Below are 26,671 nucleotides of genomic sequence, written 5' to 3' on the forward strand. Positions count from 1 at the left end.
AAGGTAGCTGCTTTGCCCTCCCAACGAGTACCTTGACCCCCAAATACAACCAATCGATGACTGCAGCTGATTTCTGCCTGGGCTCACGACGAGGGACGGTTCCATTGCATATCTCGTAACCTCGATTTTGGGACCTTGGAGGATGCACCGCCTCGAGTCGCACTGCACCAGCCCCCCATGCGAAGTAACGGGGGAGTGGCTGATCCCCCGCTCCGTCAGATCCGGGAGGGATTGAGAGTCTGCCAGTGGTCAAAAATACGGGTTGGGCGTGCAATGAGAAGCCCCGGACGTTGCGGTATCGCATCGTTTGGATGTTCAGTGAGCGCCTCACTCACATGGCAAGCCATAGATGAAGAAGCGCCAGCATGTGTCATCTCATCCCGTGCCTGAGGTGACTAATAAGCCGGCAGACATGTGCGGCATTGAACCTTGGGGAGCAGACGTAGCCTCGCCATGTCTCTCGCCAGATCATGGCTTTCGACAATACTATCTAATTGTTATTTTGATTGTTATCTTAATTATTATTTTAATGACATTATTTGAAAACACCGGATGATAGTCAATTGTTATTTTCAGCAATGGCTAATCGATCCTCTACCCGTGCGGCCTTCGGTTTCTACACTTTGAACCCTCCTACACGGGCATCCTTCAACACCACCCACCCACACACCCCTCCGCTTGTACGCTTGCTCGCACTGATTAGCCCTTGACACCTTGGACGCCAGCGCAGCGCTTCCCGGAACCACATGGCCCAACTTCCGCGGGAGCTAACTTTCAAACGCGCCAACCACACAGAACGCTTCGCTCCTTTGCGCTCTCACCTGACTGAAGGACTGACATCACCGCCGACGGCCTACCCGCCATCCGCTAAACGTTCTCCCATTGCTTGCAAACGTCCGAGCCGCCGAGGCATCTTTCTACCCCCTTTCCCACTGTTGTTTATCCCCCAGCGCCGCGGCTGCTTGGTCTCAGTCTTGAACAGAGAGACAGGTTCGTGGCGCTGAGACAGGCCGCCAACCCGATAGCGCGCGAGACCCATACGGCTTTCATGAGGGTTCGCTTTCCAAATGGGGCACATGCTCGTTCTGACGTAGTCTGTTTGGGACCCTTTGGGAGCACTCTCATCGAAACCGAGGCGGCGGCATCGTACCTGATTGACAAAATCGAGATAATCGACCTCATGGCAGCGGCGATCTCTGTCTTGTTGCTCTTGAACGGCTAGAGCTCCTGACTTGCTCGGGAATGCGGGTTGATGTCACTTCCGACCCGTGCCTCCGCTGCGCGGACCGAGCCACGGGTTGCGAATAGCTTCGTGACTCGCCTCGGCGCGCGCTCTCCCCTCGGTGAGGGGCCACAGTCTATCCTCGGCAGGATATCTTGTGATGTATACGTGATATGGTAGTCCATATCATACTATTGCCAGTCTTCATTAAAAGAGGGTTTTCGGGGTGTGTCGTTAGCCCGGTGGAGGAGGAGACCCTTCAACGTCGTTGTCTTGTCCGTGTCTCAGTGTTGCCGTGCCAGCGGCGGCATCGACATCAGTGGCTGTAGCTGCACATGTCGAAAACTCACCAGATAATTTGGACCAGCTGCACATGTTCAAGTGAACAACGGTTTGTGTTCCTGAGTTGGCGAAGAACAATTGAGTAGACTGTTAGGGGTAAAGCAGGTGTCAGCGGTTCAGTTCAATAGGCATCGGCCAACATACAACTTATGGTAGTTGGATCTGGATCCTGTTGCATTCATCGGCCATCGGGGATCATCTGCCAAGCGAGAGCTGTTTGGCAGATGAGCAAGATGCTCGTCATTGTGGAAGGACGAGACTACCGGTCTTCTGTGGCTGTTGATGACAACGACAAGGACGGCGAGGCTAATGATTGAGAGTCGGTGCATATGGTGACGGCTTTTCAGAAGATTGGTGTCTTCGTATAGGCGAGTCCAAGACGCGATCAGATAATTCCCTCATCTGATCAGGTAGCACAGTGAAGGCATCGTGAAGTGACAAGGAGCACTGCCTGGCTATGTATGGTGGTGTTTTCAGTTGCAAATGCCATGGTTCTGGATTATTCCCGGAAGGACACATTGCCCCAGGAACTGCACGTAGATTTGACCATGTCTCAGTTCTTTCCTCTTGCTGCCTTCCATTAGTTTCGAGGAAAGAGGAAAAGATAACAAATGGGAGGCGCAGATGGTCTTGCTCCTTCCCGTCACCAACTCCTTCACCTGGTCAACGGCACTCGCTCCTGCCCTGCATCGCAGCCACTGCCTGAACCCAAGGTCTTAGGTACCTACCTAGGGTAAGGTAAGTACCGGATGAGGTACCTTTCGGAAAGGAAGGAACCCGCCTTCCGTCCAAGAAGCAATACACATTTCCATGAACTTCCATTGCCTACTTGAAACCTTCCCCTCTGCCCTTTCATCGTGCTCTTCTCCCTCATAGCACTGTCACTTACTATCGAGCCGCCAGAACGTCGACTGGCTAGACTTCCGCTCTCTGTATGTCATCGTAGCTCAAGGCTGAAGACGTTTGTAAATCACGGAAGAAGTAGTCTGATAGCATTTCCTCATGTCTTCTTACCTAGCAAAGACTGACACCTTCGAAGTACCACATACCGCAGACTCGACGTCCACGATGCGAAATGTCGCCAGTGCTTTCGAGCCCACCAACGTTCCAAAACGACCCCTGACGCCGAGCTCATCTTTTGCAATTTCTTCTCCGTTGAAGCGGTTAGCTGTCGATGCCTGCGTGGGACCGAACATCTTCGATCATGAGGGCCTGCCTCAGATGTCATTCGAGCCCGGCTTTCCAGCGAATCTTATCGCAACTTCAAGGCAGCAGTACCCTCCCGTAGACCTCCCGCAGTCTCCACAGATCCCGGCAAGCCCAGCTGATGACGTTGTCGAGATACCCGAGACACCGCCGATCTCGTCGTTGCAAACTACCACGCATGTTTTTGTGGCAGAGCCCGATCTGTCAGATTTTTGGACGGATTACGTAGATCTGGACAGCGTTGGGGGCGAAGGTTTTGTCCCGATGGAGAAACTACCTGGTGAATACCACGATGCCGTATCTGAGACCTTGTCTAATGTAGATGAAGATTTCGGTAAGCCATTTCCTGAGCTCAACGTCGATCGCCTTGCCCAATCTTCGTCAAAGAGTGAAGAAACTGTCGAAGATGACTATGGTCTCGAAGGCTTTGACGAAGAAGAGATGGTTCAGCTTTTAGAAGATACCGGGAACGAGCCTCCTGGTTTCCCTCCGCCAAGCGTCATACGGAAGATGGACTGCGATTCGAGATCAGCTTCAAGCTTCGACTCCAAATTGCAGTTCTCCGAGCCTGATATGAACACGAGCGAAGCTTTAAAGACTGGTCTGACTGAACCTGATCTTCTTGATGATGATGTCGACTGGGAGCTTGTGATAAAATGCGCGGCAACTGCGGCTGGCGCTTCTCCGGATCATGAGGCTGAAATGAGCATTAGAGGCACCAAGGAATCACTGAAAGAGCATTCGAGCCCGGCACCCTTAGTCAGACCCCCTTTCCCCGACAAAATGAGAGACCGCTCTGTGGTCGTTGGACTCTCTTCGACGATCATGATGCGCACTTGTTTCAGAGTTGGAGAGCTCCTCAATACGCAAGCTAAATGTAGCCGGGAGAAGCAGGACGTTATCTTTGAGCTTTTCGCGCGGGTCGTCTACTCCAACCGGGAGAACGTTGCCAGAGTACAACATGTACAGCTGCGAGATCTTTTTACCGATCGGCAGCCATTTCTCAGCGGCGTATTCAGGGGCTGGAAGAGCGGTGGGCCTGTGGATGATCAGAGCAAGGTATTCTTAGGATCCGAAGGAAAGAACAAGTTGTGTCGATGTCTTTGCAAGGTATCAGAAGACAAGAAGGCTGCAATTGGTCGCTCAGCAACGCTCTTGTCGATCAGGGAGACAACTTGGGATGAGGTCCAGTGGGCTATGAGAATTGTTGCAAGGGATGCAACCTCGGACGAGAACATCGATATCGAGGGAAAGAAGTCCTCTGTCATATGAACGACACAATCTGCTGATGCGGACGATTTTCGGGGAAGATTCACGACATGTCATGAGAGCTGGCTTGATGTCGACGAAGGAACTGAGGATAATCATAGCTTTGAAAGGAAGATTCCTGAGTAAAGGCATGTAGAAGACAGAGCGCAACATTAATGATGGAATCTCCTCGCATCAGATTATTTGCTTGCAAGTCTTCCTGCTGAAATCCGCTTTCTGAAAGAGGTAGCCAGACTAGCTAGCTCCCGAACCACATCCCATCACCATCGCCACTTGTCCCTCCCTTAAGGAACTCCATCCACGCGTCGTCGCCCATGACGACGTCAGCCGCTTCTAAGGGAGGCACATTAGGCCACATCATAGAGAAAACGCTGTTAATCTGGGTCTGAGGGCTTTCATCTATGGGCTCAGGAGCCGAAGGTTGTGCTGCATTGACCTCATATCTAGGAGAAGTTGTGGAATCTGCCCGAGCCGTCGCGGAGGGGGCTACGGGCAGCGCAATATCATTGCTATCCAGAAACCTGCCACAGAGGTCAATGATGACTTGGTAGCATCGAGATGAGCTGGAGTTTACGGGGGCGAGGGCGGCTATGCACCGTGTTGTGGTCGTGATTTGTTCCTGCCAGTCTCTGGCGTTGGGTGATGCTGGGTCGTTGCGGAGACAGATGCAGGGTATCAGGGCCGCTTGGAACAAGAAGTATCTAGAGGTTGGGGAGAGTGAGTAAATTGAGGAAGTCCAGAAGGAGACTGGTGCGGATGTTGGTACTTACAAGGCATACCAGGCACCGAGACGGTTGTGCTCGTTCCGTTGCCAGAACTCGCTGATGCTGGTGATGGTTGCCTTGGCCTCGGCCAGACACTTTTCGAAAGCGCGGACGTTGTCTGGCGAGTCATCTGATCGTCTATCGCGGGCTTGTAGGGCCCGACGGATGACGAAGGGGCGGTACATTATGATGCGGAGGTTTCTGTACCGCCAGTTCATGACGGCGTGGGCGAGAGCGTACTTTGGCGGCACGCGGCTGGTGGAGGAGAAGTACGACGGAACGCTTGCCAGCCATGGATCAAGTAGGTCTTCGTCTAGTCGCAGCATCTCGTCTGGGGAGGGTAGGGGCTTTGAGATTACCCTTGTGTAGATGGGCGTTGTGGCGATGTGGAAGCTTGCTTGGGTTCGGACGGCTGTGTAGGGGGTTATGCCGTCTGTTTCGGGGGGGTATGATTTTGAGATGGCGGTTAATGACTACGAGGGAGGTTAGCGACAGCCAAAGCAAATCCAAGCCAGTAGGGAAAGCGACCTTGTCGTCGACGTTCAATGGCAACGAGACCTCGACGCCTTCGTACGGCCAGACGGACGGCCTGCTGAACGTGATGGTCGCCCCGACATCGAACACACACAACGACCACCACACCCGCCGTCGAATCTCCATATTCAAAGGCGAGATATTCCACCCCTGGAATTCCTTGTGCAGACCGAGCCCCATGGCCATGCGCACGGCCAGGCCGAGGTAGTTGTACCCGGAGTTGGGCTTGTCCCGCTTCTGCTGGTAGTTGGAGATGAGGGTGAGCGCCTGGACGAGCGTCAGGTTGCCCACCTCGAGGAAGTTGAAGGACAGGATCGAACGGGCCTGCGCAAAGAGCGAGGTGTCGAAGTTGTCGAGGTTCGCGGCCGTGGTGTAGACGCCGATGGCGGCGACGGTGTAGGCCAGGACGAGCCAGCAGTCGCCGCTGGGGCGGGGGATGACGCCGGCGTACTGCGCTCTGAAGGTGGCTTCGTGGATGATGGGGTAGCTTACGTGGTAGAGGCGGAAGTAGGCGTCTATCATTGCGTCTGTGATGTGTCTGTTGGGATCCGGCTGTTGCGTGATGAGTGGGTTTTGTAAGTGGTTGGTGATATGTTGCTGCTGCTGGGGCCCTGCGCCTATACTTGGTCGTGAGGAGGAGGATTGGGTTCTTCGTCTCGGTGTTGATGGTTCCAGGAGACGGAGGAGGGCTGCGCCGGAGGCGACGCCGAGGTAGCCTGATTCCCTTTCGCTGACGGCGAGCGAGGCCATGCCGTCTGCGATGGGATCTGCGATTACTTCGCCGTTCAAGTCGGCTTCTAAGATGGCCTCGGGAGACGCCGAGTAGTTTGTTAAGGTTTCTTGCTCGTCCCATTCGAAGTCGTCTGTGGGATGAGCCTCGAGGAGGTTGAGGTCTCTGTGCGATGTGTCATTGTGAGGTTTATATTGAGCAATTCTCGAAGCGCGCAGGGGTTCGGATCTCATGTTGGAGGTTGGTAGGACTGAGGACGGGACATGATTCTGGGGTAGTGATGATGGTTGGAATGGCTGTGACGGCTCAAGATGGACAGCTTCGCATTGCGGGAGCGCGTCGGGCCCTTGGGCCGAGAGGGCCGGGAGAGGAGCCGGAAGGGGGGCCGCCTCCAACGGCGCCGGGGTGTCAAGCTTTGAAAAGTCAAAGTCCTCTTCATCATTCCTCGGCGCCGGTGTTTCTAGGTTCCTTGGACTGGGTAGCACGGATCCCGATCTTAGCTGAGCCGGCATCAGCGCTCTCATCTGTGTTATGATTGCCTCGGCCCGCTCCAACCTCTCTTCTACTTCCGTGAGGTGTCTGCAGAAGGGCGTTATGTCAGCGTAAGAGGCCCATTTGCGCTCGACGTTTATGCACTAGGGATAGCGAATTAGTTCTACATACTTCCTTGTCAACGGGGTGCGGGCGTGTTTCTCGTACAGGCAGTGCCGGCGGTACTTTACGCACAAGTTGCATGTCGGAATCGCCCGGTTGCACTTGGCTTTCCGCCTCCGGCACTCCTTGCATGCTTGATCAGCCGACGGGAAGGCCATGCTGAGGGAGTCAAGGTTGCTCGGCTGAGGAGGTGCCGGCTCATTGTCACCCGTCGCACCTGAGGACGACATCTTCCTCTAGGCAGGCTTGAAGCTGGTCACGACTCTCTCCACGGGCTTTCTGGAGTGCTTAGTCTCTGCATTCAGATCGCGATTCGAGCCGGGGAGCGGTAACCGTCCTTGACGATGCAACAGGGGCCGGCTGAGAAGACTAAGGGCGAGTGTAGTCCGTATCTGAAGACGTCATGACATGACATGCAGGAACAGGCGAACAATCGATAAAGTGTTGGTCTGGCACACATGGGGTGAGGTGAGGTTGGCCTCCAACCGCAACGAACTCCCAGTGAAACCCCGCCCTTTTTTCTCCGCACGCTTGCGCTGTGGTGATCCACAACACCATCTGATCGCGATCAGGGGGATGCAATCCTTGCACGGCCGAGCTCCGTCCGGTGTTAGTCGGCTCTTGAGAATGGCTGAGAGAACTGCCGTTTGGACTGATTCATGGAATGTGTGGTTTATGTGTCTCGTCTGCACTCAGTCGACACAAGAGACTAAAGTAGACCTCAATTGTGGAGGGGACCAAATCCCTCCCCGAGGCCGGAGCAAACAAGCAAAGTTGATAACAGCTCGCTGGTGTGATTGTAAAATAGTTTTGAGATCTATCTCATGGATGGCACCTCCAATCAAATTGGCAGATGTTCCTTTGCCTTAATCCAATGAGTATCGAACTATTCACTCTTGAAATTAAATTTACCTCATAATGTTGCGGTATCTCTCGCTAGATCATTCCCTAGAGCTATCCGCGCCCCAAAGACGCATATACATGAAAGATGAAATTAGACTATGCCTCCTCCTTATGTACGATATCGTGAATTCCGCCTTTGGCAAGTATTTTCTCTTCCTTCGACTCTGAAGCATCTTCAAAGTTTTCCACAGCCTGGGGCCCGTCGAAAATCACCGCAATCTCTTCCAGGCTGTACCCCTTGGTCTCCGGGAACAATACCCACGTAACGACAAAGAATACTACCAAAAAGCAACAGAAGACAATGTAATAACGCCACCCAATGTTCTCTAGACCGATGGGATTTATGAATGCCGCGATGATCAGTGACCCGTAGATTGCGAATAGCTCAACCGCGATGCCTTTGGAACGCAGAGAGTAGGGAAAAATCTCGGTCGGATATCCCATCAGAAGTGGGGTGTAAGCGATGTCGTAATGGAAGTAAAAGGTGAAGAGGCAGACGACGACAACAATTCCAGCGGATTTGGACCCGGTATCTGTGTTGACAGCTGAGCACGCTGTCCAGACAATGTAGCTCACCAGCATGCCTGCCCCTGACCAAAGGAATAGAGTTCGACGGCCAAGCCGGTCGACGAGGAAGGCAGCGCTTAAAGCGGCAGCGAAATTGAAGATCTGAAGAAGACCGTTGATCAAGGTTTGTGTAAAGGTGTCCGTGATACCGACGGTGTTGAGAACAAGTGTGAGATAGTACGAGACTACGCCAATCCCATTCCACCTGGAGATCAACACATCAGCAAAATACTCAGTCTTCCAAATAACCCACAGGAAAGCACTTACTGGGCAAACGCTCCCACACAAACTGCAATTAGCGTCCTCTTGCGATTGCCAGGCGTGGATATCAACGCCACCCAGCCCGTCGTCTCTGCAGACTTTTCTTTCTGGATTGTCTGGACGATTTCAGCCACTTCACGGCGGACAAGAGGAGTATGGCCTTCAGATGGGGCATGGATCCCTGAATGATACTTTGCGAGAATTGCAGCTGCTTCTGTAGTTCTTTCTCGTGCTACCAGCCATCTGGGTGACTCTGGAACCCAGGCATAGAAGCATAGCTGCACCAGTGGGAAGCCGGCTTGAAGAATGGAGGGAACCCGCCATGCCCACTCGCTTTGGTAATCTTGGCAACCGAAAGTTGTCCAGGAAGCCAAGATCGCACCTGTCCAGTTTTGGATCAGTTTCCGGAAGTCATCTAAAACTGGGGGCTTCACGTACCAAGATAATACATAGTCCAATAAGCTGATGTGTATTTTCCACGGTGTGTCGGGTCTTTTCGTCGTCCGTCAGTGAAAAGTCTTTCATCTCATCTTGTTCCGGGTGCTTACAAGCTAATTCAGCAATGAGCATGGGACTCGGATGAACGACAAACATGCCACCGAAGCCGACAACTAGCCGCGAGATGATGAACATCGGTAGGTTGATCGAGGTGGACTGGATTATCGTGGCGATGATGATGAGAATGATGCCAGACAGGAGAACGGGCTTCCTGCCGAAGCGATCCGCCAGATATCCCACAATAGGCAGGGCTAGAACAGAACCAATAGATTGCGCTGCGTTCACAACTCCCAGCCTTACGCCGGCCGGATGTCCAAAGTATTCTCGCCACTGTTGAAGGGATTGAAGGCCGTTCATCAAGGAGCCTACATGCAACGTAAAGATGTGGTATTAGTGGCTGTTGATTACACAGAGAGGAGGGATTGGGAATTATCTCTGCGCTCACCATCGTAACCTGCAACTGAAGAGGACAGTAGAGGGATCAGAAGTAGCAGATTCAACCTGAGCAAATGCGGCTGTTGGAACCAGTATCTGTCTGTCTTGGGAAGAACTCCAGCCAAGGCGGCGCCGACAATCTGCTCGTCCTTCATGGTGGCTTATTTCCGAGGTTGCTTTTGCAACATTGACTAACACGGAGATGTGACGGACGATGTATGGGCAAGATAAGGCAGGGTTACAATAAGTTGATGATAGTTCGCGAACGGGACCCGCAAGAGCTTTATACATGCACTTGGACGAAGGAAGCCCATGGGGGCTGGTGATCAACTTGTCGCGGAGCATTTCGTACGCAAACAAGATAGTTCCCAAGCAGCCGGAACCTGGGAATACCGCGTCCGGCAATCCTCCGCATGCTCGTTTACCCCACATAACGTGGTAAATGGGTCGTTGAAAATACGGGGGGATTCGCCCATGGGGTAGCATCACTCAAGCTGTGCTGCATCTGCATACGTCCTGTCACGCGAGTCATGCTCTTGCGTGGTATTGTGAGGAAGTCCGATGTGCGGTTGGTAAAGTGCGGGGACGACGGACGACTGTCACCCTTCACTAGCGGGATGTCAAGGAGTTAGTCGACGAGGAGTGACAGTCGCTATTGGTGAGTTGTGGCACTGTTGCCAAGTCCAAGTTCGGGTAGCTTTGCCCGGTAATAACGCGCAGCCGTCGTAGGTCGGGGATTTAGGCGAGGGTGGATGGGGGCCGCCAGCCGGGATCTTTCGATCATGGCGCGACGACGAGGTTGAACCGGGTTGCAAGATGTTTGCAGCTTCAAGAATAGCAGGTTTCGGGAAATATCGAGGATCGGTTGGTCGGGTTTCGGCCTGATAGTCTCAGATGTATCGACGCCGCCATGCTCTCGAGGTGATATCTAGTTTAGCTGTGAAATTGAAATATTGCGTCAACCAAGCGCCGCCGAAAAGTATTTAATGTCGAAGTCAAGAGTGTGAGAACACTATGGCTGATAAAGCTAGATGGAGAAAATGTCACCAAGTCCAAGATCAAAAAGACAATCTTTTCTCTGTGAAAAAGTCACTTGTGCTATTGACTTAGCACAAACCTATGACGCCGAAAACGAACCATGTAAGAGATGGTGTCAGGACATCCGTCTCTACTTGTAGGTTTTTCCCTAATTCACTTTATTTCAGAATTACTGATAAGCGAATATGAGGGAAGTAAAGTCAGATTGAGATATGAGTTGGTATTACTCCCTGTAAGGTCTGTAAATATACATTACCATCATCTAGTATTTGATCAATAAGTCTCTGTTTATATTTTTAAGACTGACTGTGGTGTGAGGTTGCGGATACTATTTTATCACAAAGTTCAAAAGTAATTCAAGCAGAATTATTTTCTCATTGCATGACTTTATACGTTCAGAGTTCAAGATGTGAATGACAGGAACCTCTCATAGATGCCACGGTTGAAGTTTGAATTGAACAGACTTTGATGTGTCAAGCTATTCCAGATCACCGTGCCGTGTACCCACCATCCACGATGAAGTCAGCCCCAGTTGTGTAGGAACTAGCATCACTCGCTAGGTACAGGTAAACGCCTTTCAACTCCCTCGGATCAGCATCTCTGCGCAGTGGTGTTAAGCTGAACCACTCCTCCTTCATCTCGAACGGACAATCACCCGAGATGACGGTATCGATGTAACCAGGAGACACCGAATTGATGCGTCCTCCCCACTTGGCCCACTCGACAGCCAAAGACCGCGCTAGGTGTATCTACAAGTCCTTAGTATCAGCCAAAATTCCTTTATCAGGTGTTTCAAAGAAGATGGTATAATCGTACGGTTCCTGCCTTGCAGGCATTGTAGCAGCTCTGTTCTTGCGGTACGTTTGCAGCGTGACCACTCATGGACGCAGTGATGATGCCTACGCCCCTCTTCTGCTCACGGAACACGAGACCAGCCGCCCTCATGCAGTAGTACGCGCCGTCAAAGTCGACTGCACGTACACGATCCCAGTCCTCGACCTTGTCATCGAGGCCCCCGGCCTTGGACGGGATTCCGGCGTTGGCGATCATGACATCCAGACGACCGAAGTCTTTGACCGCTTCTGCCACCGCCACCTCGACGGCAGGGTAGTTAGTGACATTGACTTGATAAGCCTTTGTCTTGACTCCAAAATCTTCCGCAATGGTTGCGGCAATGGTAACGGCGGCTTTAGAGCTGTTGTACCATATGGCGATCTGTAGATGGTATCTGTGTCAGCCACATAGGTACTGAACTGGGGATGAGATTCAGAATACGTTGGCACCGGCTTCAGCGAGGCCCCTGGCGATCTCTGATCCTATTCCGCCTGCTCCACCAGTGATTATGACCGTTCTTCCATCAAGGCGGAACTGTTTGAAGACACTATCCTCGATGGGCGGATTGGAGGCTCTGATGGACTTTCTCGCCCCATTCGTGGAACCATTTGTTGCCATGTTGCTTGACTAACGAGCCGACAGATGGGACAGAGTAGGAGGTTAGTCGGAAGATAGGATGAATAGAAATTCTGATACCTTTGGCGACAGGAATTCTTCAGCTCAAGCTGTTCATGAGAGACATTCAAATACCTGGTTTCCAATCACAACCTTTTCGTCCAGTCCGTTTTGTTTCCCAAGAGGTAGTTACTCTGCAGGCTCAGAAAAGTTAATGTCGCTTTCGTCAAGGTCCCCCGGGCCCGGGTAGAAGCCAAAGCCGGATCTCTGTCACCCTCAGCTCTAGTAGGCTAGTCCGGATTGTCATCCGCGAAAAGTCGATCTTAGATGCTCCTCAATTAGGTAACTCTTCTACACTATCGATCAATACGTCGTATCTACCCTCACTGTGCCTGTCAACGAATTCTCCATTGACCATGTCATTACTCTCTGCCCGGAAGAGAGCTCTTTCCATTGTTTCTTCAATACCAGCTGTGAGATGCCGCGCGGCAACTCGTCTCCGTGCCAGTGTAGGCTCAACTCTCACGAGCCACCGTTCATCTACCAAATCTGCGATCTGGTTCCAGGGCTCGTCATCCACGAGCAAATAATTCCCCTCAACAATGCAAACCTGAACATCTGCATCTACAGTGAACCCATCGGAAACGGGATCCTTTACTTTGTGGTCAAAGGTTGGTGCAAGAACGGGTCGCAGTCCTGCTGAAGCCCGCAGCTGCCGGACGAGGTCGATGACGGCCTGGCCATCAAAGGTCCAAGGGGCCCCGCGGCGAGCAATTGCTTCCGCCGCATTAGGAAGCGCCCGGAGAGCTGCGAGAGGTAAATGAAAGCCGTCCGCAGATAGCACAATAGAATTTGGGTGGGGTTCCTGGGAGGCGTTGATGGCGGAGACGACTTTCTGGGCGATGGTTGTCTTTCCGGACCCCGGTGGCCCTGCGAGGGCGATAATGAGGCGGGGATGTACATTGGAGGTGTCGGATGATGTGCGCCTCTTCTCAGCCCATTTGAGGATGATACGCTGAACAAGGGTATGATATGTAGACTCCATACTTGTGTAGGTAATACGACAGTTTGTAGATATTGCAAAGTCAGGGGAAAGTCGACTTCCCGGACACAACGACCCTAAAGAAGAGTGTGTTCTATTAGTAGACTCCAGAGATTGATCTAGACTTTCAGTGAAAAGAATTCCCTGAAGTAGGCAGAATGCTTCTGGAATTTTTGACTCTAGCCCGGCGCTTAATGCTCATCGGACTACTGTCGCCCGAATTCGATTCACTGTCCGGCCCCGCACGGCGGTCCCACCCCGTCCTCGACGTCACGGCCATAGTCCATGCTTCACCTCCACACACATTAAGGTGATTGCCAGACTGAACACTAAAAGATCATTGAAGAGTTCCAGATCTTGAAGGTTATCTCAGTCTCACATATCTAACCCTTGTAAGGGATCAATCCAGAATGTGCGAAATTGTATGCCCCTATCAACTGCCTCTGCTCCCTTGATCTCGCTGATATCCTGCCCAGAACCCTGCTTTCGTTCTTCATTCTGTCAAGAACGTCTCATTCGAGAACCGCAAAGTCCCAATACTTCGCGATGAATACGACGTCCGAGTCCACATCGAGCAGACGGGCATCTGCGGGAGCGATGTCCACTACTGGCAGCGAGGCCGGATCGGTGACTTCATCCTAGAGTCGCCCATTGTTCTGGGGCATGAAAGCTCAGGGAAAATTGTCGAGGTCGGAAGCAAGGTCAAGAATGTCAAAGTTGGCGACCGTGTAGCGATAGAGCCAGGTGTTCCGTGTCGGCAGTGAGCTTCTCCCCAACCATCAACACAGGCAAGCAACGGCTTCTAACAATTTGCATAGCTGCGATTACTGCCGTTCAGGTTCATACAACCTATGCGCAGACACAATCTTCGCGGCAACGCCTCCCTGGGATGGCACGCTGCAGAAGTACTATATTGTTGCTAGTGATTACACTTACCCGATTCCTGAGCACATGTCTTCCGAGGACGGTGCTTTAGTAGAGCCAGTTGCAGTCGCCGTCCAGATTTGCAAAGTGGCGAAACTGAAGGGTGGCCAAACGGTTCTTGTGTTTGGCTGCGGGCCGATTGGTGTTTTGTGTCAGGCTGTTGCCAAGGCGTATGGGGCCACCAAGGTCATCGGCGTTGACGTGTCCGAGTCTCGCGCTCAGTTTGCGAGGGAGTTTGCTGCCGATGACGTGTACGTCTCAAAGAAGCTGCCTGACGCTCCGGAGGACCCCGTTGACGCTGCTCGCGCTATTGGGGAGAAGATTGTGCGAGATTATGGCCTTGGGGAAGGGGCCGATGTCGTTCTGGAGTGTACGGGTGCCGAGCAGTGTATCCAGGCTGGTGTGTTCGCCGCGAAGAAAGGCGGGACATTTGTTCAAGCTGGCATGGGAAAAGAGGTTCGTTCTTGCACACTTGACCACCGAACATTGTAACACCCTTTACTAACATAAAACTAGAATATCGTATTTCCCATCACGACAGCTTGTATCCGAGCTTTGACCATCAAGGGGTCGATCCGATATCAAACAGGATGTTACCCCGAGGCTGTGAATCTCGTTGCCAGTGGAAAGGTTCTTCCAAGGAAGTTGATCACGCATCGCTACAAGTTCGAGGAGGCTCTTGAGGCGTTCGAGGTTGTGAGGCAGGCCAAAGAGAACACTCTCAAAGTAGTCATAGAAGGTGTACCCAAATGATGCGATCTTGTATTGAGTTAGCAACGAAAATATGGATTGAACATTCATGTCAAACGCTCCACAGCCTTCGGTAGATTGGTATGACTCAGGATTTTAAGAAGTAAACATTCATGTATCTGTCACTGCTTATACTTTTGGACAATCTCCCAAATCCTACGTCGGTGATGTACGTGCACATATGGTGGCTAGTTAACAATTCTCATATCCCACTGCTCACTAATACCACCAATCTGTCCTGGATACTATCTTACAATATTTCTCATGCGCCTTACTACTTCAAGCGATACGGATAGAATCCGCTACTCCGTCTTCTTGCAAACAGTTGGGCAGTCGTCATTTACCAACCCCAGTCGATTCCCTACTATCCGCCTTTAGATGGGCGGACGGGGGTGACAGGCACCCGGAGTGCAGCATCTTCCCCGCACCGAAATGGCCCCTCCCGCTCCGGAAGCCTGTCGACCGTCGGCCTAATTCGCCGGTGGACGTAAAGGGTTTCAGAGTCCATCGTAATTGTATTCTCATCGGTACAAATTTCCTGGACGTAGCTCTCAGCTGGCCAGCAAACAACAGCCAGGCCTTCACATTGCAATCTTATCCTTGTCCTCACCCACCAACGGCCTCTTAGTTCCTGAGACGCAACAGAATATCCAAGATGGTTCTTCCAAGCCACCCAAACCCGACAGCGCCCGTCATCGCGCATTTTGACCTGACCGGCAAGACAGCCATCGTTACCGGCGGAACCCGAGGTATTGGCCTGGAAGTTGCCCGCGGACTTGCTGAGGCCGGTGCCAAGGTCGCAATCACATACACAAGCACCGACCCCACAGAAGCCGACGCCACGGCTGCCAAACTATCTGCATCAGGCAACGGTGTGCTTGTAAAGGCGTACAAATGCAACGTCCGCAACAGGGCGGAAGTGGAATCCGTCATTGAGACTGCGACAAAGGAAGTCGGAGGCGGCAAGCTCGACGTTGTCGTTGCCAATGCCGGAATCGCGGACCACATCCCTGCCATCGAATATCCAGAGGACAAGTTCCGTGATATGCTGGACGTCAATTTCCACGGGGCTTTTTGGACTGCGCAAGCTGCTGCCAAGGTCTTTGAGAGGCAGTTGAAAGGTGGTAGTGATGGTCGAGGGAGCATAATCTTCACGGCTTCAGTTTCCGCCATCTTGGTTAACGTCCCGCAGAAGCAGGCGGCGTATAATGCTAGTAAGGCGGCGGTGGTGCACTTGGCCAAGTCGTTGTCTGTCGAGTGGGTCGACTTTGCGAGAGTGAACTGCGTATCGCCCGGTTTTATTGCAACGGATAGTAAGTTCAATCTCGATACCATGAGTCTATTGAGTGATGAAAATCTGACTTTGATAGTGCTTTCGGTGCATCCCGAGGAGTGGAGGGAGAAGTGGTTCTCCATGATTCCGGGCGGTCGTCTCTGCGAGCCTGCTGAATTGAAAGGATCTTACGTGTATTTGGCAAGTGGTGCGAGCAGTTACATGACAGGTATTTCTCCTCAATTCCAAGGGACACTATTTTGTCATATCAGCTAATAAAAATAGGCGCAAATCTGGTTGTTGATGGTGGTTACACGTTGCCATAGATAAGATAGAGTCTAGAGCTCAAGGAATCGGGAAGAGAATCAACTAAAACCAAAACGCTGCGTGTCGGAATTGTATGCCACTTGGATGAGGCCTTAATCTCGTTTGTTCATTCGCCACGTTATATGTTATGTGGATTGAATGATTACAACATCCACAACTGTGTCATCATATGAGCGAGTACCTGTCTTGAGCTCCCTAATTCTATAAGCTACCTGTGATCTCATCCTCTTGTAAGCACGAAAGACACAGGGGCAAGAGCTAAAACAAGATTATTATCCTAAATTAGAACATTGTAAAGCCGTCCCCTACCCTGCTCCAGGCTGGACAAGTCGAAACGCCATCCCGAAAGAGGGCCCACACCCCGACCCGCCGAGGCCCGGGTCGTCCGGAGGGTTCACGATGGATGCCCTTGGTGTTGAATGTGGATCGTGCCCTCACCTCACGCACAACCTAGAATCCATCAGCTTCAATCTACCCAATAAATCTTCATCAACCGCATCAATTGCCCGGCTAGCTCAATCGGTAGAGCGTGAGACTCTTAATCTCAAGGTTGTGGGTTCGACCCGTAAGCACCAGACGCCTATCCTGAATATCGTCGAACATTTCACTAACAGTAACCAGCCACGTCGGGCTCAATTCCCGTCAGCGATTGAACTAGCAATCATATCTTTTTGCTCGTCTTATGCTGAAGCATGTTACGTTCAAAGCAAAACAAATGAGCTTGAATACTACCGGCTAGATATAACCTCGTTATGATCTTAGCTGTCCTTTTTGACGAAACTTGTCCCCCGATAACCACAGATCATCCCCCTCTCCCTGGGCTTGGCATCATCATCAAGGAACCCAATAAGACTCACTTGACTCCAAGACGCTCTTCAAATTTCGCCATGGCTGCAGGGTTCCCCTCCATCTCATAAGTCTTGCCCAGCCCAGCTAAAAGAACGCGCCACACGACGACTTTCTCCAAAAACCAAGCATCTTGGCAGAACTTGGCATCGCGGCGTTTGACGCTCCGGTCCTTACAGAAATGCAGAAAAGCGGGAGCTATCTCAGTCTAGCGAGATCCTGCGCCGAGAAAAAGATCGTCACAAGGGGTCGTAGTATCGCGGGTTGAGCCTAAATGCCACGCTTGTTTCGCTAAGGAGGGTGGCAGCGGCAACTATCTCGATTGGTCGGCTATAATGGTGGTGGCGAGGCTCCCATTGCTTGGCTGAAGGAAACTTTTCTATAAGGTCATGTCGTTTCGAGGATAGCTTTTCTCCTAGGAATTCCATCTGTTATCTCTTTGTTGCGATTACGATGGGCTTGTCTTCGCTTATAGTTTGGCCTTGGAGTTGCCTTTTGTTGGTTACGACTATTGTTTCGTCAACTCCTTTCAACCGCATTGTTGATACCCCTAGTCCACTTATCAACATCGAGTTTGAACAACAATGCCCATTGAAGTATAGTTCAGGGAAGGCTGCCAAGGTCACGGAATGGCGCCCATGGACGCAAGAGCCGGTATGTGTGGGCCCAAAGTCAAACAAGACACTACAACACTGCGCTTTCATCAAAGAAGACTTTCGGGGGAACAAAGTTCTTCTCGTAATCACAAGCCCAGAGGTTGCAGCCGGTCATGTCAGTCTCGTTGAGGATTTTGACACCCAATCGGCGAGTACTCAACCTTCACCTGATTCTGCCGACCCACTCCCCTTCGATGATGAGACGATACCGGGTAAAGGTTTAGGAGCTGTCGCAAACATCCGCATCCGCGCGGGGGATGTCATCTTGAGGGAACACCCTGTCGTTGTGCAATTGGCGCAAGTATCTGAGCCGATTAGCTGGATGCAGGCTCTGTGGGTGTTAGAGGAGGGCTTCATTCGGCTGCCGAGAGAGGATCAGCAAAGAGTGTTTGAACTTTCTAGGAGCACCGGGGGCCATGTTCTGGAAGATATCATCCGAACAAACACATTTGGCGCAAGTTTCAATAACGTTGCCCACCTTGGACTGTTTCCAAAGGTCGCGGTAGGTGATCAGCTTCTAGCATCTTGTTCCAGCTTTTCTGACACCAATCAGAGAATCAATCATGCTTGTAAGCCCAAGTACGCCTGCAACCTTCTCGAGACAACATAGGTAAAGATAGAGTGCTTACCAAAAGCTAGTGCAATAACCCGCTTCTCGCCCCGGACATTGGAACTAGAAATCGTGGCGTACAAAGACATCTTGCCGGGCGAGGAACTAAGCATCAGTTGTAAGAACCCTGAATCCGTCCCGCACAGCCATTTGAACAGGACTAATATCAGGAACGTACAGACTCGATGCTAAACATGCTGTACCAAGACCGGCAAAAGGCTCTTCAAGAGTGGGGTTTCAACTGCACCTGCGTGCTCTGTAGTTCCTCTCCCGAAGTGCTGGCCATCTCAGATGCTTACCGCAGACGGCTGTCGGAGATCTTCTCGGAGCTCGAGGACCCAGTCATCGCAGGCTCGCCGTCTTTGGTGGCGGAGCTGATCGACGAGCTTGAAGATATCCTGGTGAAAGAAGAGTTGACGGCGCAGGCGGGCGAGTTCTATGGCATAGTTGCTGGGGTGTACCGTAACATGGGGGAGATGGAGTTAAGTAAGAAGTATGCAAAGTTGGCGGTGGAGAAGCTGGTGGTCTTTGCGGGGTACGACGACGAGAGGACGGTAAGGGCAAGGGAAGTTCTTCTGGAATTTGGGGGAACGCAACTCGGCACGGGGTAAAGGGTCGCGTTGGGGAAACGTTGGGGGCGGCGCGGTAGCTACACTCAAACGAGCACGCAGTTCACGGATCAAAGGGGTATAAGTGGCGTGCGTTCTCTGGAACCGGGGGTTCATGTTCCTCAACTCGGAGGGGGTGATTCATTTACCTCACCCCCGTCATGGCCCATGGGGAAGGAAGGAGGAACGTGGCATGGCACTTTGCCTGGTCTGGGGAAGCGAGCATGTTGACAGGTTGCGGAGAATTTTGTGGTGGAGGAGGATTACTCCGGTGCTGCGGGTTGGTTGACGGATTGACACGTTTTGGACCGGCTATGCGGCACCTTCGTTGATGAGATGGCGGCAGCGGGCCGGGGGTGATGGTTCATGTCATGTCTCGATTAGGTTGCGGGAGGATGTGTCCGCTGCAGCATCCCACTGGGGCATATTGTTTTCTAGATGGAAGAGGAACGTAATATCAGACCGTTTGAATGAGAAGTGTAGATGCGGGTCATTGGAGTTGAGGCTCTAGCTGGAGCCCATCTTGGCGATGCCAAGTGGCTTGGAACCACGGTTGCCAAGGTTTCTTGGCGTTCTTTTGTGAACGTCGACTTTCACCAGATGCTCAAAGACAAAAGACATGTTGATGCTCAAAGACTGTTTTAACAGAACGTGACCAAACAAAGAAAAAAGACATTGAAATCTGATTGTGCAGGGGTATGTGTGTGTGTTGCGACCTTAAACCTAAAGACATTGGTTGTGAATCAAACTCGCTCATAGAACAAATAATATGGCGATCGAGGTAAGGGCTGGGTCTTCAAATGACAGACAATGCTATTGTTTGACACACAAACATAGAGTCTGTTTAGCGAGAGTCACCGAGTGGTAAAGGTATTTAGTTCGCTAGTGTTAGCAAACATCCTCTGCCTACCCAGAATTCAATTGCAATAAGTACATCAAGCAAAATTTCGGATACGACACACGAACTGATTGTCACGTTCCGATCTCACTCACATAGTAGCAGCTATAACCCTAACGAGGGAAATAAGAGAAAGATAACCACTACCAGTCATGTGCATCCAGTGGATTGCCTCCGCAAACTGCACCGGCGCCGTAGGCGGGAATACCCCGCGTGACGGATGCAAGGGCGCCCATGTCGCGGTGGTACGCCGCGAAGTCTGCTCATCGGCCCGCGGGCAGTGCTTGTGCTTCTTCGGCTCGTGTAAGAACATCGTCACGCTGTCCGCCGAGGACCAGGAAACCGTTAACGCGCCGTGCGAGGTTTGCGGCGTGGACATGGACCCGGAGCAGATGATGCTGCTGAGGATTTTTGACGACGCTTTTGCTGCTGAGTGGGCTGTCGCCTTTGGGGAGAGCCACTATGCGACATGCACCAAGGGTATGTGGAGGTCGTTGGTCAGAAGATGAGTAAAGTGGTGAGTCTCGTCGGCCGTGGGTGAGTAATCTTGTACGGATTTCCCAGGGGAATGGCACAACGCGGAGAAAGGGCGAGACTTCGGCGCCAAGGATGGACTGTTACATGGCCGATGGCCCATGGGAGCGGTCACAAAGAAACTGCGCGGGGAGAGCATACAAATCAGGTTTCTGGGACCGTTGGTAAGTGCCGCTAGTAGCGTTGCAACCGTCGATCAGTCGGACTCGCTCTCTATTCTGCCCTCCGAAGCCGGTCTGAGTTTGAACGAAGGATCTCCAGTTCTTCACCAACATGGAAATTCTCAGGTAAAGGATTTGACCAATATACTTAGTGTAATTCAGGGAGAAAAAAAGTTCTTGTTGGCATGCCGCCGCGTGGGACGATCGTATGAGGTCTAATTTACCAAGACGTGAAATCCCCGCAAACCTGTAGGTTGCATGCTTGATCCTGGGTGGCTGGGAGTTGCCTGTTGGACGTCCTCCGCTTCCTTCGCCATGTGACGACCCTGACGGGTGGACTCCGTCCGCGTCGAGGTTGACAAGAAGCACCCTGTTATTGAGAATGTGCCATTTAAGAACATGGTGTGCGTCTCTGTCCTACATTGCCTGCTACTCTTTTGGTGTGTGTGGAAGCGTCAAGGCCTCACGCGAGCTGTAAGTTGAGCGCTTAGATATTCCAACTCCAATTTTCCCCATACCATCCCCATTGAAGGAAGCTTTCTCCGTGGGGTCTTTGGAGTTGAAGGGAGGCCCATGATCCATCAAAGGGACTTGGGGTTGATACCAAGACCGTGCCCTAGGACGAGGTTGGGAAACTTGGAATCTGGCCGAGATACCCTGGCGCTGTCGCCGGATCTTCCCCAAAGCTCACGAATCACTAGGCGTATCAAAGTATCACGGCGCAGATTATCGTTCCTCTGGTTGGCCAAGTACGGACATATAAGCTTATTCTACGGGGTCAGAGTCACTACGAGATCCATCTTATTTGGCTAAAATGAGGGGAGGAGACGAAAAAATGGGCACCGAGCCGAGGGAGATGAAAGAGAAAGAGATCGAGAGTCACTGTGAGAGGAAAGAGAGAGGCGAATATCGTCGGTCGAACCCCGATGGGCCAGACCTTGTCGCAGGCTAATGTCTGCTCTTCTGCTGAATGGCTGAATTAGCCTGTCTCCGTTCGGGCTCTGGCTCTGGCGCTCTGCATCTTTTCACGTCTAAGTATCAATAAACCGGAGCAGACCGGGGTGCGATGACTCGATTCCAAAATGGCTTCGAGGCGCGGGCGCACTCCGTCTTCGCCCTCACGGAAGATGGCCGAGCGGCAGTTGATGGCCCCGTCGACTTAAGCCCGAAACGGTCCATTAGGGATCCACCGGCCGGCGGCGAGCTGCGAGCTGCGAGCTTGCGGAGTGCGAACCTGTCGGGTATCCAGTTCTTTACGCAAGGCAGCTTGCGTTAGCACTTTAGCCAGCGACGAAACAAGCACTTTGAGATATGGGGATGGGGGAAATCTTGCGTGTTTTTGTTGGGTTCCACGCGCGCAAACGGCCTTTTGGACATGGATCATGGGCCGATGATGGGGCTTTTGCGAGTGGTTTGTCTTGGATTCCATCTTCCCCCCCTCCTCTTCGCAGTAGGCTTCGCTACCTCTGCGTAGACCGTGTCACCGTACGGATACTCCAGTCTTATTCTCCATCTTCTTGGTCCCCTCTTCCTCCTGGAGCTCATCCGTTTGTCAGCAAGACTAGCGAGCATCGGCCGTCGACGAGTCATATCGCAGCCAATGTTTCTAGAAATCCTTGAGGAGGGTTGCAGTGAGTGGTGTGTTGCGGGGAAATGGTTGCTCGTCTGGACCATCTCATCTTCTCCAAACCCCAAAGCGCGGAGAATGCGGAGCCAACTCCTATATCAGCCAGGGGTAGCACGATAGCGCGCACACACAGAGAACAACGCAGTCAACGCACACACAGACTCATCCGTAGCCTAGGTAGGTAGGTAGTCAGGCAGTGCATCACTGCAGTCTGTCTCACAGTGAGAAGAGCCAAGAACACGCGAGCAGTCAGCCGGACCGCAACTTTGGATGCCGTTGGGTAAGGTACCTCAGTAAACCCTGCCGCCAGGCCCGACTTGGCCAGCTCTTCAGGTTCCTTCTTGGCAGAGCCCAGACGCCCAGCCGGGGGAGACATCACGTCACTTGGCGCTGGCTGATCGCCCTTGGTGAAAAGTCTTGGTTCCAATCCAGCGACGCGGGACAGCAGCCTGCCGGCGCAAACAAGACTTGAGGCGTATTTCTTGTCCCGACCACCACCATCAACGTTCGCGCGCGCCGTCGGTGCACTATGGAACGAGCGGCGTAGCTCCGTCTGACGGTTTGGCTAATGATAGAGCAGTTTACGAAAACTTACTGCATGGAATGGCATGTAGGTGTGTTGCATTACGGAAACTTGCGGGAGCCTCTTGATCCCAACGCGTCGGTTGAGGCAAGTATAGGCTGCCTCGCTAGTCCAACGTATGTCGAAATATGAAAGCGAACGAGGGCGGCATGAAGACCGTGCTGCCTATAGCCACGGTTATCCTTGAGCTAAATCAACCAGTCATCCGATGTCAAACAGTGGTTATCCTCGCTTTTTGAGGGGCAGGTGAACGCTTTTGAAATTTGAGTTTTGTATCAGCGTCTTTTCCGTTGATTCACTTTTTTCTCGGTCCCCTTTTTTCCTGCTTTTCCGTCAATTTTCACTTACATCAACTCGACTCGGCGGTTCTTCGCTGTGATCCAGATTGTGATATCTCGTCCCAGCAATGAGTAATTCATCAACACATTTTCCTTCCTTTTTCAGCATGCCGAAGATCCGAGAGGATAACGTGTACTCTGCCATTGCATTATCAAAGTGGATAATTAGATAGGTCCCATGCGGTGACACAGTTACAGGTGTGCCCGAGAAAAACTACGAAGGTGGACGAATGTCACAGTCAAGATGGACGATGAGCAGCGGCTCTTGTGAGTACGAGCTGGAAAGGCCGCCGGAGATCTGACCGGCAACATCCTCGTCGCCTTTCTATCTTCCTTCTTCCCGCCTTCTCCCCCCCTCCTGGTCTTCCTAGTCTTCCTAGTCTTCCCCAACCTACCCCAAACCCGCCCCCGGCGCGCGGTTGGCATGGCCGGATTTGGGCAAGCTGCCGCCCACTTCACGACCTTGTTCGACCGCCGCCGCTCGCCAGGTCTCCTCCCCACGCATCTCCATGTTCATCCCCATACTGGTACCCCCCATCTCAAGCCACCCTTGCTTAGTTTCGTAACAAGGACACCATCCGTTCATTCCTTCCCCTCGTAATTTTTCACGATGGTGGAACGGAAGTTGAGCGATTGGCCAGTCGCCGGAGACCATCCATCCCGACATCCTCTACCCTTCTTTTCCCATGGGGTCGCATTGGCCGCTGGCTGTCATCTCACTCTCTGGGGCGGGGACGGGGGAGATAGGTTGGGTTGGTCCACGCGAAGATGGGATCTAGTGTGATGTAGAACGAGGGAGGTATGGATCTACGTGTGCCCTCCTCCTCCTCCTCTCCTCAGATCTAAGTATTAATAGGAACCACTCCTTTCCCTTCCTCAGGTTTCTTGTTCCTCAACCGTCGTGTTCATACCCCAAAGCCCACGCACCTCCTCCCACACCTTTCTTGTCCATCTTGAATATCCCGTGCGAGCAAATCAAATACCATCAACATGGCAGGCGGTGGTGTCAAAAAGCCCATCAACATCTTCAAGTTGGGCGACCTCGGTGAACCCGAGGGCGTCTTCAACTGGCGGCTATGGTTCGCTGTCATCTCCTTCGGCCTCATGGGCGCGGCCCGTGGTGTCGATGAGGGTCTCATCTCTGGCGCTTTCGGTTCCAAGGATTTCCAAAAGTTCATTCACTACGATCAATACAGCGCTGCCGAGAAGACCAACATCAAGGCCAACGTTTCTGCCATGGTCCAGCTCGGTTCCGTCGCTGGTGCTCTCTTGTAAGCTTGGCTACACTTTCCCTCTTCAAAGTCTCTTCGCAGAACTCTCTCTAACCGCTGATACCACGTACAGTGCCTTCGTCATTTGCGATAAGATCGGTCGTATCTGGGCTACCCGTCAACTTTGCGTCATCTGGATCATCGGTATTGCCATCTTCATGGCCAACAACGGACACCTCGGCGCCGTCTACGCTGGTCGATTCATCGCCGGTCTCGGTGTCGGCCAGACACCCGTCGTCGGCCCCGTCTACCTTGCCGAGATTGCCCCGGCCTCCGTCCGTGGTCTCTGCACCTGCGTCTTCACCGGCTTCGTCTACCTGGGTATCGTGCTCGCCTACTTCACAAACTACGGCTGCCAGATTCACCTCGGCGACACCACCCACAACCGCTGGCTCGTGCCCACCTCCCTGCACATCATGTTCGCTGGTATCATCTTCATCTTGACCTTCTTCCAATTCGAGTCGCCCCGCTTCCTCGTCAAGCAGGGTAAGATTGAGGAGGCCACCGAAACCATGGCTCACCTCCGTCACCTCCCCGTCGACCATGAGTACGTTACCCGTGAGATCTACGCCATCCAGCACTCTCACCAGGAAGAGCTCGAGGCCACCAAGGGTACCACCTGGTTCGGAAAGGTCAAGGAGCTCTTCCTCGTCCCCAGCAACTTGTACCGTCTCTACCTCACCACCATGGTCCAGTTCCTCTCCCAGTGGTCCGGCGCCGGCTCCATTACCCTCTACGCTCCCGATCTCTTCAAGATCCTCGGTATCGAGGGCCAGAACGAGTCCCTTCTCATTACCGCCGTCTTTGGTGTCGTCAAGCTCGTCGCTGCTGTCGGCTGTGCGCTGTTCCTGGTCGATGTCATCGGTCGCAAGCGCGCTCTGCTTACGGGTATCACTCTGCAAGCCATTGCCATGGTCTACATTGCTTCCTTCCTCACCCACGTGCCCAAGCTTGGTGTCGACGAGTCCTTTGAGCTCCCCTCCAACCTGGTCGGCGTCAGCAAGGGTGCCATCGCCATGATCTATGTCTCTGGCTTCGGTTGGGCTCTCGGCTGGAACTCCATGCAGTACCTCCTCACTGCTGAGCTGTTCCCCCTCCGTGTCCGCGCCCTCGCCACCTCATGGGCCATGACTCTTCACTTTGCCAACCAGTACGGCAACTCTCGTGCCGTCCCCAATATGCTGGCATCCACCTCCGTCGGTGGAATCTCGCCCATGGGTACCTTCTGGTCGTTCGCCGCCATCACCCTCATCGGTGGTGCCTGGGTTTGGTTCTTCGTTCCTGAGACTTCTGGCCGTGCTCTCGAGGATATGGATCGCCTCTTCGAGCTTCCCTGGTACAGAATTGGTCTCCACGGTAACGCTGATGCCGAGGCGAGAGATGTTGTCTACAACGAGAAGCAGGAGGCTGCTGAGGGTATCCAGGGAATGTCTGAGCATGCCGAGAAGAAGCCTGCCCAGGTCTAAAACAAAATGTGTATGAAAAAAGCCTGAGAGGTTTCCAATAGTTGAAAAGGGTATCTAATGAATGCAATATACCCAATAATGACATGAATACAATCCTACCCTTTCGAGGTTTGCCATTCAAATCAGATTTCTCTTCCACTGTGATAGTGTATCCTTTCTAGTCAATATCGTAGTTATAGTTCATCACGTATTATGGCTTAGATCCAATCAACACTTGAACCTTCAAAATTTATCCCTGTTGATTTCATTTCACGGATAAGCTATTGAACGTTTGATCTGGGGCACGGATATATGCAGATTGATTGATAATCTTGATTAGATCCAGGGAGTGTGCTTGTCTCGTCTCAACCTCTGACGGTTAATGCTTGAACCTTCGGATGGTGGTGTAGAGGATTTGACGTAAAGTAAGGTGGGCACACACTCAGATTCTTGAGGCCGTCGCTGAGCGGATGATCTGTTGAATGAATCAATTAAGACGTCTTCCAAAACCTCAGACGCGCGCTACACGTGGCTGAGTCTGAGAAGAAATCTTATCTTGCCTGAGGTAACACGGCGAGCACAACAGGCCGGCTGTTGAAACAAACAAACACATATCGGAGGGTAGCTCCGAGTTCGTTTCAACCCGCTATTTGGGCATGGATGTACCCCACGTGCGATCGAATTTATCGCATTAGATACGATGTGCGATTCGGCGAATCTAGATCCAAATCCGGCGATCTAGTCTCGCTATCCGCGACTACGGAGCATTTACGGCATTGCACGGTAATAAAACACAGTGAATTGTGCTTTCAAAGACCAGCCTCAATAGGTTAGCATTGTCTCTCTCGATAGCCACAGGGAACGGATTGATGCCCATCGAACTGATGTGCAGAAAGCGGTTTTCTG

At 52.3% G+C, this 26,671-nt stretch overlaps 10 protein-coding genes across 10 annotated transcripts; 6 read left to right on the plus strand and 4 right to left on the minus strand.

Annotated features, from left to right (window-relative positions):
• Window positions 1–2,566: 2,566 nt before the first annotated feature.
• On the plus strand, window positions 2,567–4,042 carry CABS01_12668 (uncharacterized protein; the record flags this gene model as incomplete). The annotated part of the gene is made up of 1 exon (XM_060546020.1): window positions 2,567–4,042. The coding sequence occupies one exon, from the start codon at window positions 2,567–2,569 to the stop codon at window positions 4,040–4,042; it is 1,476 nt and encodes a 491-aa protein (XP_060396251.1).
• A 235-nt stretch (window positions 4,043–4,277) lies between these two features.
• Window positions 4,278–6,951, minus strand: CABS01_12669 (fungal specific transcription factor domain-containing protein; the record flags this gene model as incomplete). Its single annotated transcript, XM_060546021.1, has 4 exons — window positions 4,278–4,740; window positions 4,810–5,276; window positions 5,332–6,646; window positions 6,731–6,951. 4 exons carry the CDS (start codon window positions 6,949–6,951, stop codon window positions 4,278–4,280), a joined length of 2,466 nt encoding a protein of 821 aa, XP_060396252.1.
• A 769-nt stretch (window positions 6,952–7,720) lies between these two features.
• Window positions 7,721–9,540, minus strand: CABS01_12670 (uncharacterized protein; the record flags this gene model as incomplete). The annotated part of the gene is made up of 5 exons (XM_060546022.1): window positions 7,721–8,396; window positions 8,459–8,834; window positions 8,891–8,944; window positions 9,001–9,315; window positions 9,396–9,540. The coding sequence occupies 5 exons, from the start codon at window positions 9,538–9,540 to the stop codon at window positions 7,721–7,723; spliced, it is 1,566 nt and encodes a 521-aa protein (XP_060396253.1).
• A 1,371-nt stretch (window positions 9,541–10,911) lies between these two features.
• Window positions 10,912–12,917, minus strand: CABS01_12671 (short chain dehydrogenase; the record flags this gene model as incomplete). Its single annotated transcript, XM_060546023.1, has 4 exons — window positions 10,912–11,172; window positions 11,240–11,638; window positions 11,699–11,884; window positions 12,243–12,917. 4 exons carry the CDS (start codon window positions 12,915–12,917, stop codon window positions 10,912–10,914), a joined length of 1,521 nt encoding a protein of 506 aa, XP_060396254.1.
• Window positions 12,918–13,390: 473 nt separating this feature from the next.
• Window positions 13,391–14,591, plus strand: CABS01_12672 (D-xylulose reductase A; the record flags this gene model as incomplete). The annotated part of the gene is made up of 3 exons (XM_060546024.1): window positions 13,391–13,674; window positions 13,733–14,294; window positions 14,355–14,591. Coding segments are annotated over 3 exons (1,083 nt in total), but the record flags the coding sequence as incomplete, so codon positions are not given.
• Window positions 14,592–15,243: 652 nt separating this feature from the next.
• On the plus strand, window positions 15,244–16,187 carry CABS01_12673 (alcohol dehydrogenase GroES-like domain-containing protein; the record flags this gene model as incomplete). Its single annotated transcript, XM_060546025.1, has 3 exons — window positions 15,244–15,901; window positions 15,959–16,090; window positions 16,147–16,187. 3 exons carry the CDS (start codon window positions 15,244–15,246, stop codon window positions 16,185–16,187), a joined length of 831 nt encoding a protein of 276 aa, XP_060396256.1.
• Window positions 16,188–17,388: 1,201 nt separating this feature from the next.
• CABS01_12674 (uncharacterized protein) lies at window positions 17,389–18,911 on the plus strand (the record flags this gene model as incomplete). Its single annotated transcript, XM_060546026.1, has 4 exons — window positions 17,389–18,192; window positions 18,244–18,269; window positions 18,330–18,418; window positions 18,481–18,911. Coding segments are annotated over 4 exons (1,350 nt in total), but the record flags the coding sequence as incomplete, so codon positions are not given.
• Window positions 18,912–19,958: 1,047 nt separating this feature from the next.
• Window positions 19,959–20,631, plus strand: CABS01_12675 (uncharacterized protein; the record flags this gene model as incomplete). Its single annotated transcript, XM_060546027.1, has 3 exons — window positions 19,959–20,286; window positions 20,371–20,504; window positions 20,593–20,631. The coding sequence occupies 3 exons, from the start codon at window positions 19,959–19,961 to the stop codon at window positions 20,629–20,631; spliced, it is 501 nt and encodes a 166-aa protein (XP_060396258.1).
• A 908-nt stretch (window positions 20,632–21,539) lies between these two features.
• Window positions 21,540–22,728, minus strand: CABS01_12676 (uncharacterized protein; the record flags this gene model as incomplete). Its single annotated transcript, XM_060546028.1, has 4 exons — window positions 21,540–21,752; window positions 21,991–22,041; window positions 22,418–22,655; window positions 22,724–22,728. 4 exons carry the CDS (start codon window positions 22,726–22,728, stop codon window positions 21,540–21,542), a joined length of 507 nt encoding a protein of 168 aa, XP_060396259.1.
• A 1,311-nt stretch (window positions 22,729–24,039) lies between these two features.
• Window positions 24,040–25,786, plus strand: CABS01_12677 (uncharacterized protein; the record flags this gene model as incomplete). Its single annotated transcript, XM_060546029.1, has 2 exons — window positions 24,040–24,320; window positions 24,394–25,786. 2 exons carry the CDS (start codon window positions 24,040–24,042, stop codon window positions 25,784–25,786), a joined length of 1,674 nt encoding a protein of 557 aa, XP_060396260.1.
• Window positions 25,787–26,671: the final 885 nt, after the last annotated feature.

The sequence above is a fragment of the Colletotrichum abscissum genome (assembly GCF_030869225.1).
Source record: "Colletotrichum abscissum strain IMI 504890 chromosome Unknown Scaffold_39.1, whole genome shotgun sequence".
Taxonomy (NCBI): Eukaryota; Fungi; Ascomycota; class Sordariomycetes; order Glomerellales; family Glomerellaceae; genus Colletotrichum; species Colletotrichum abscissum.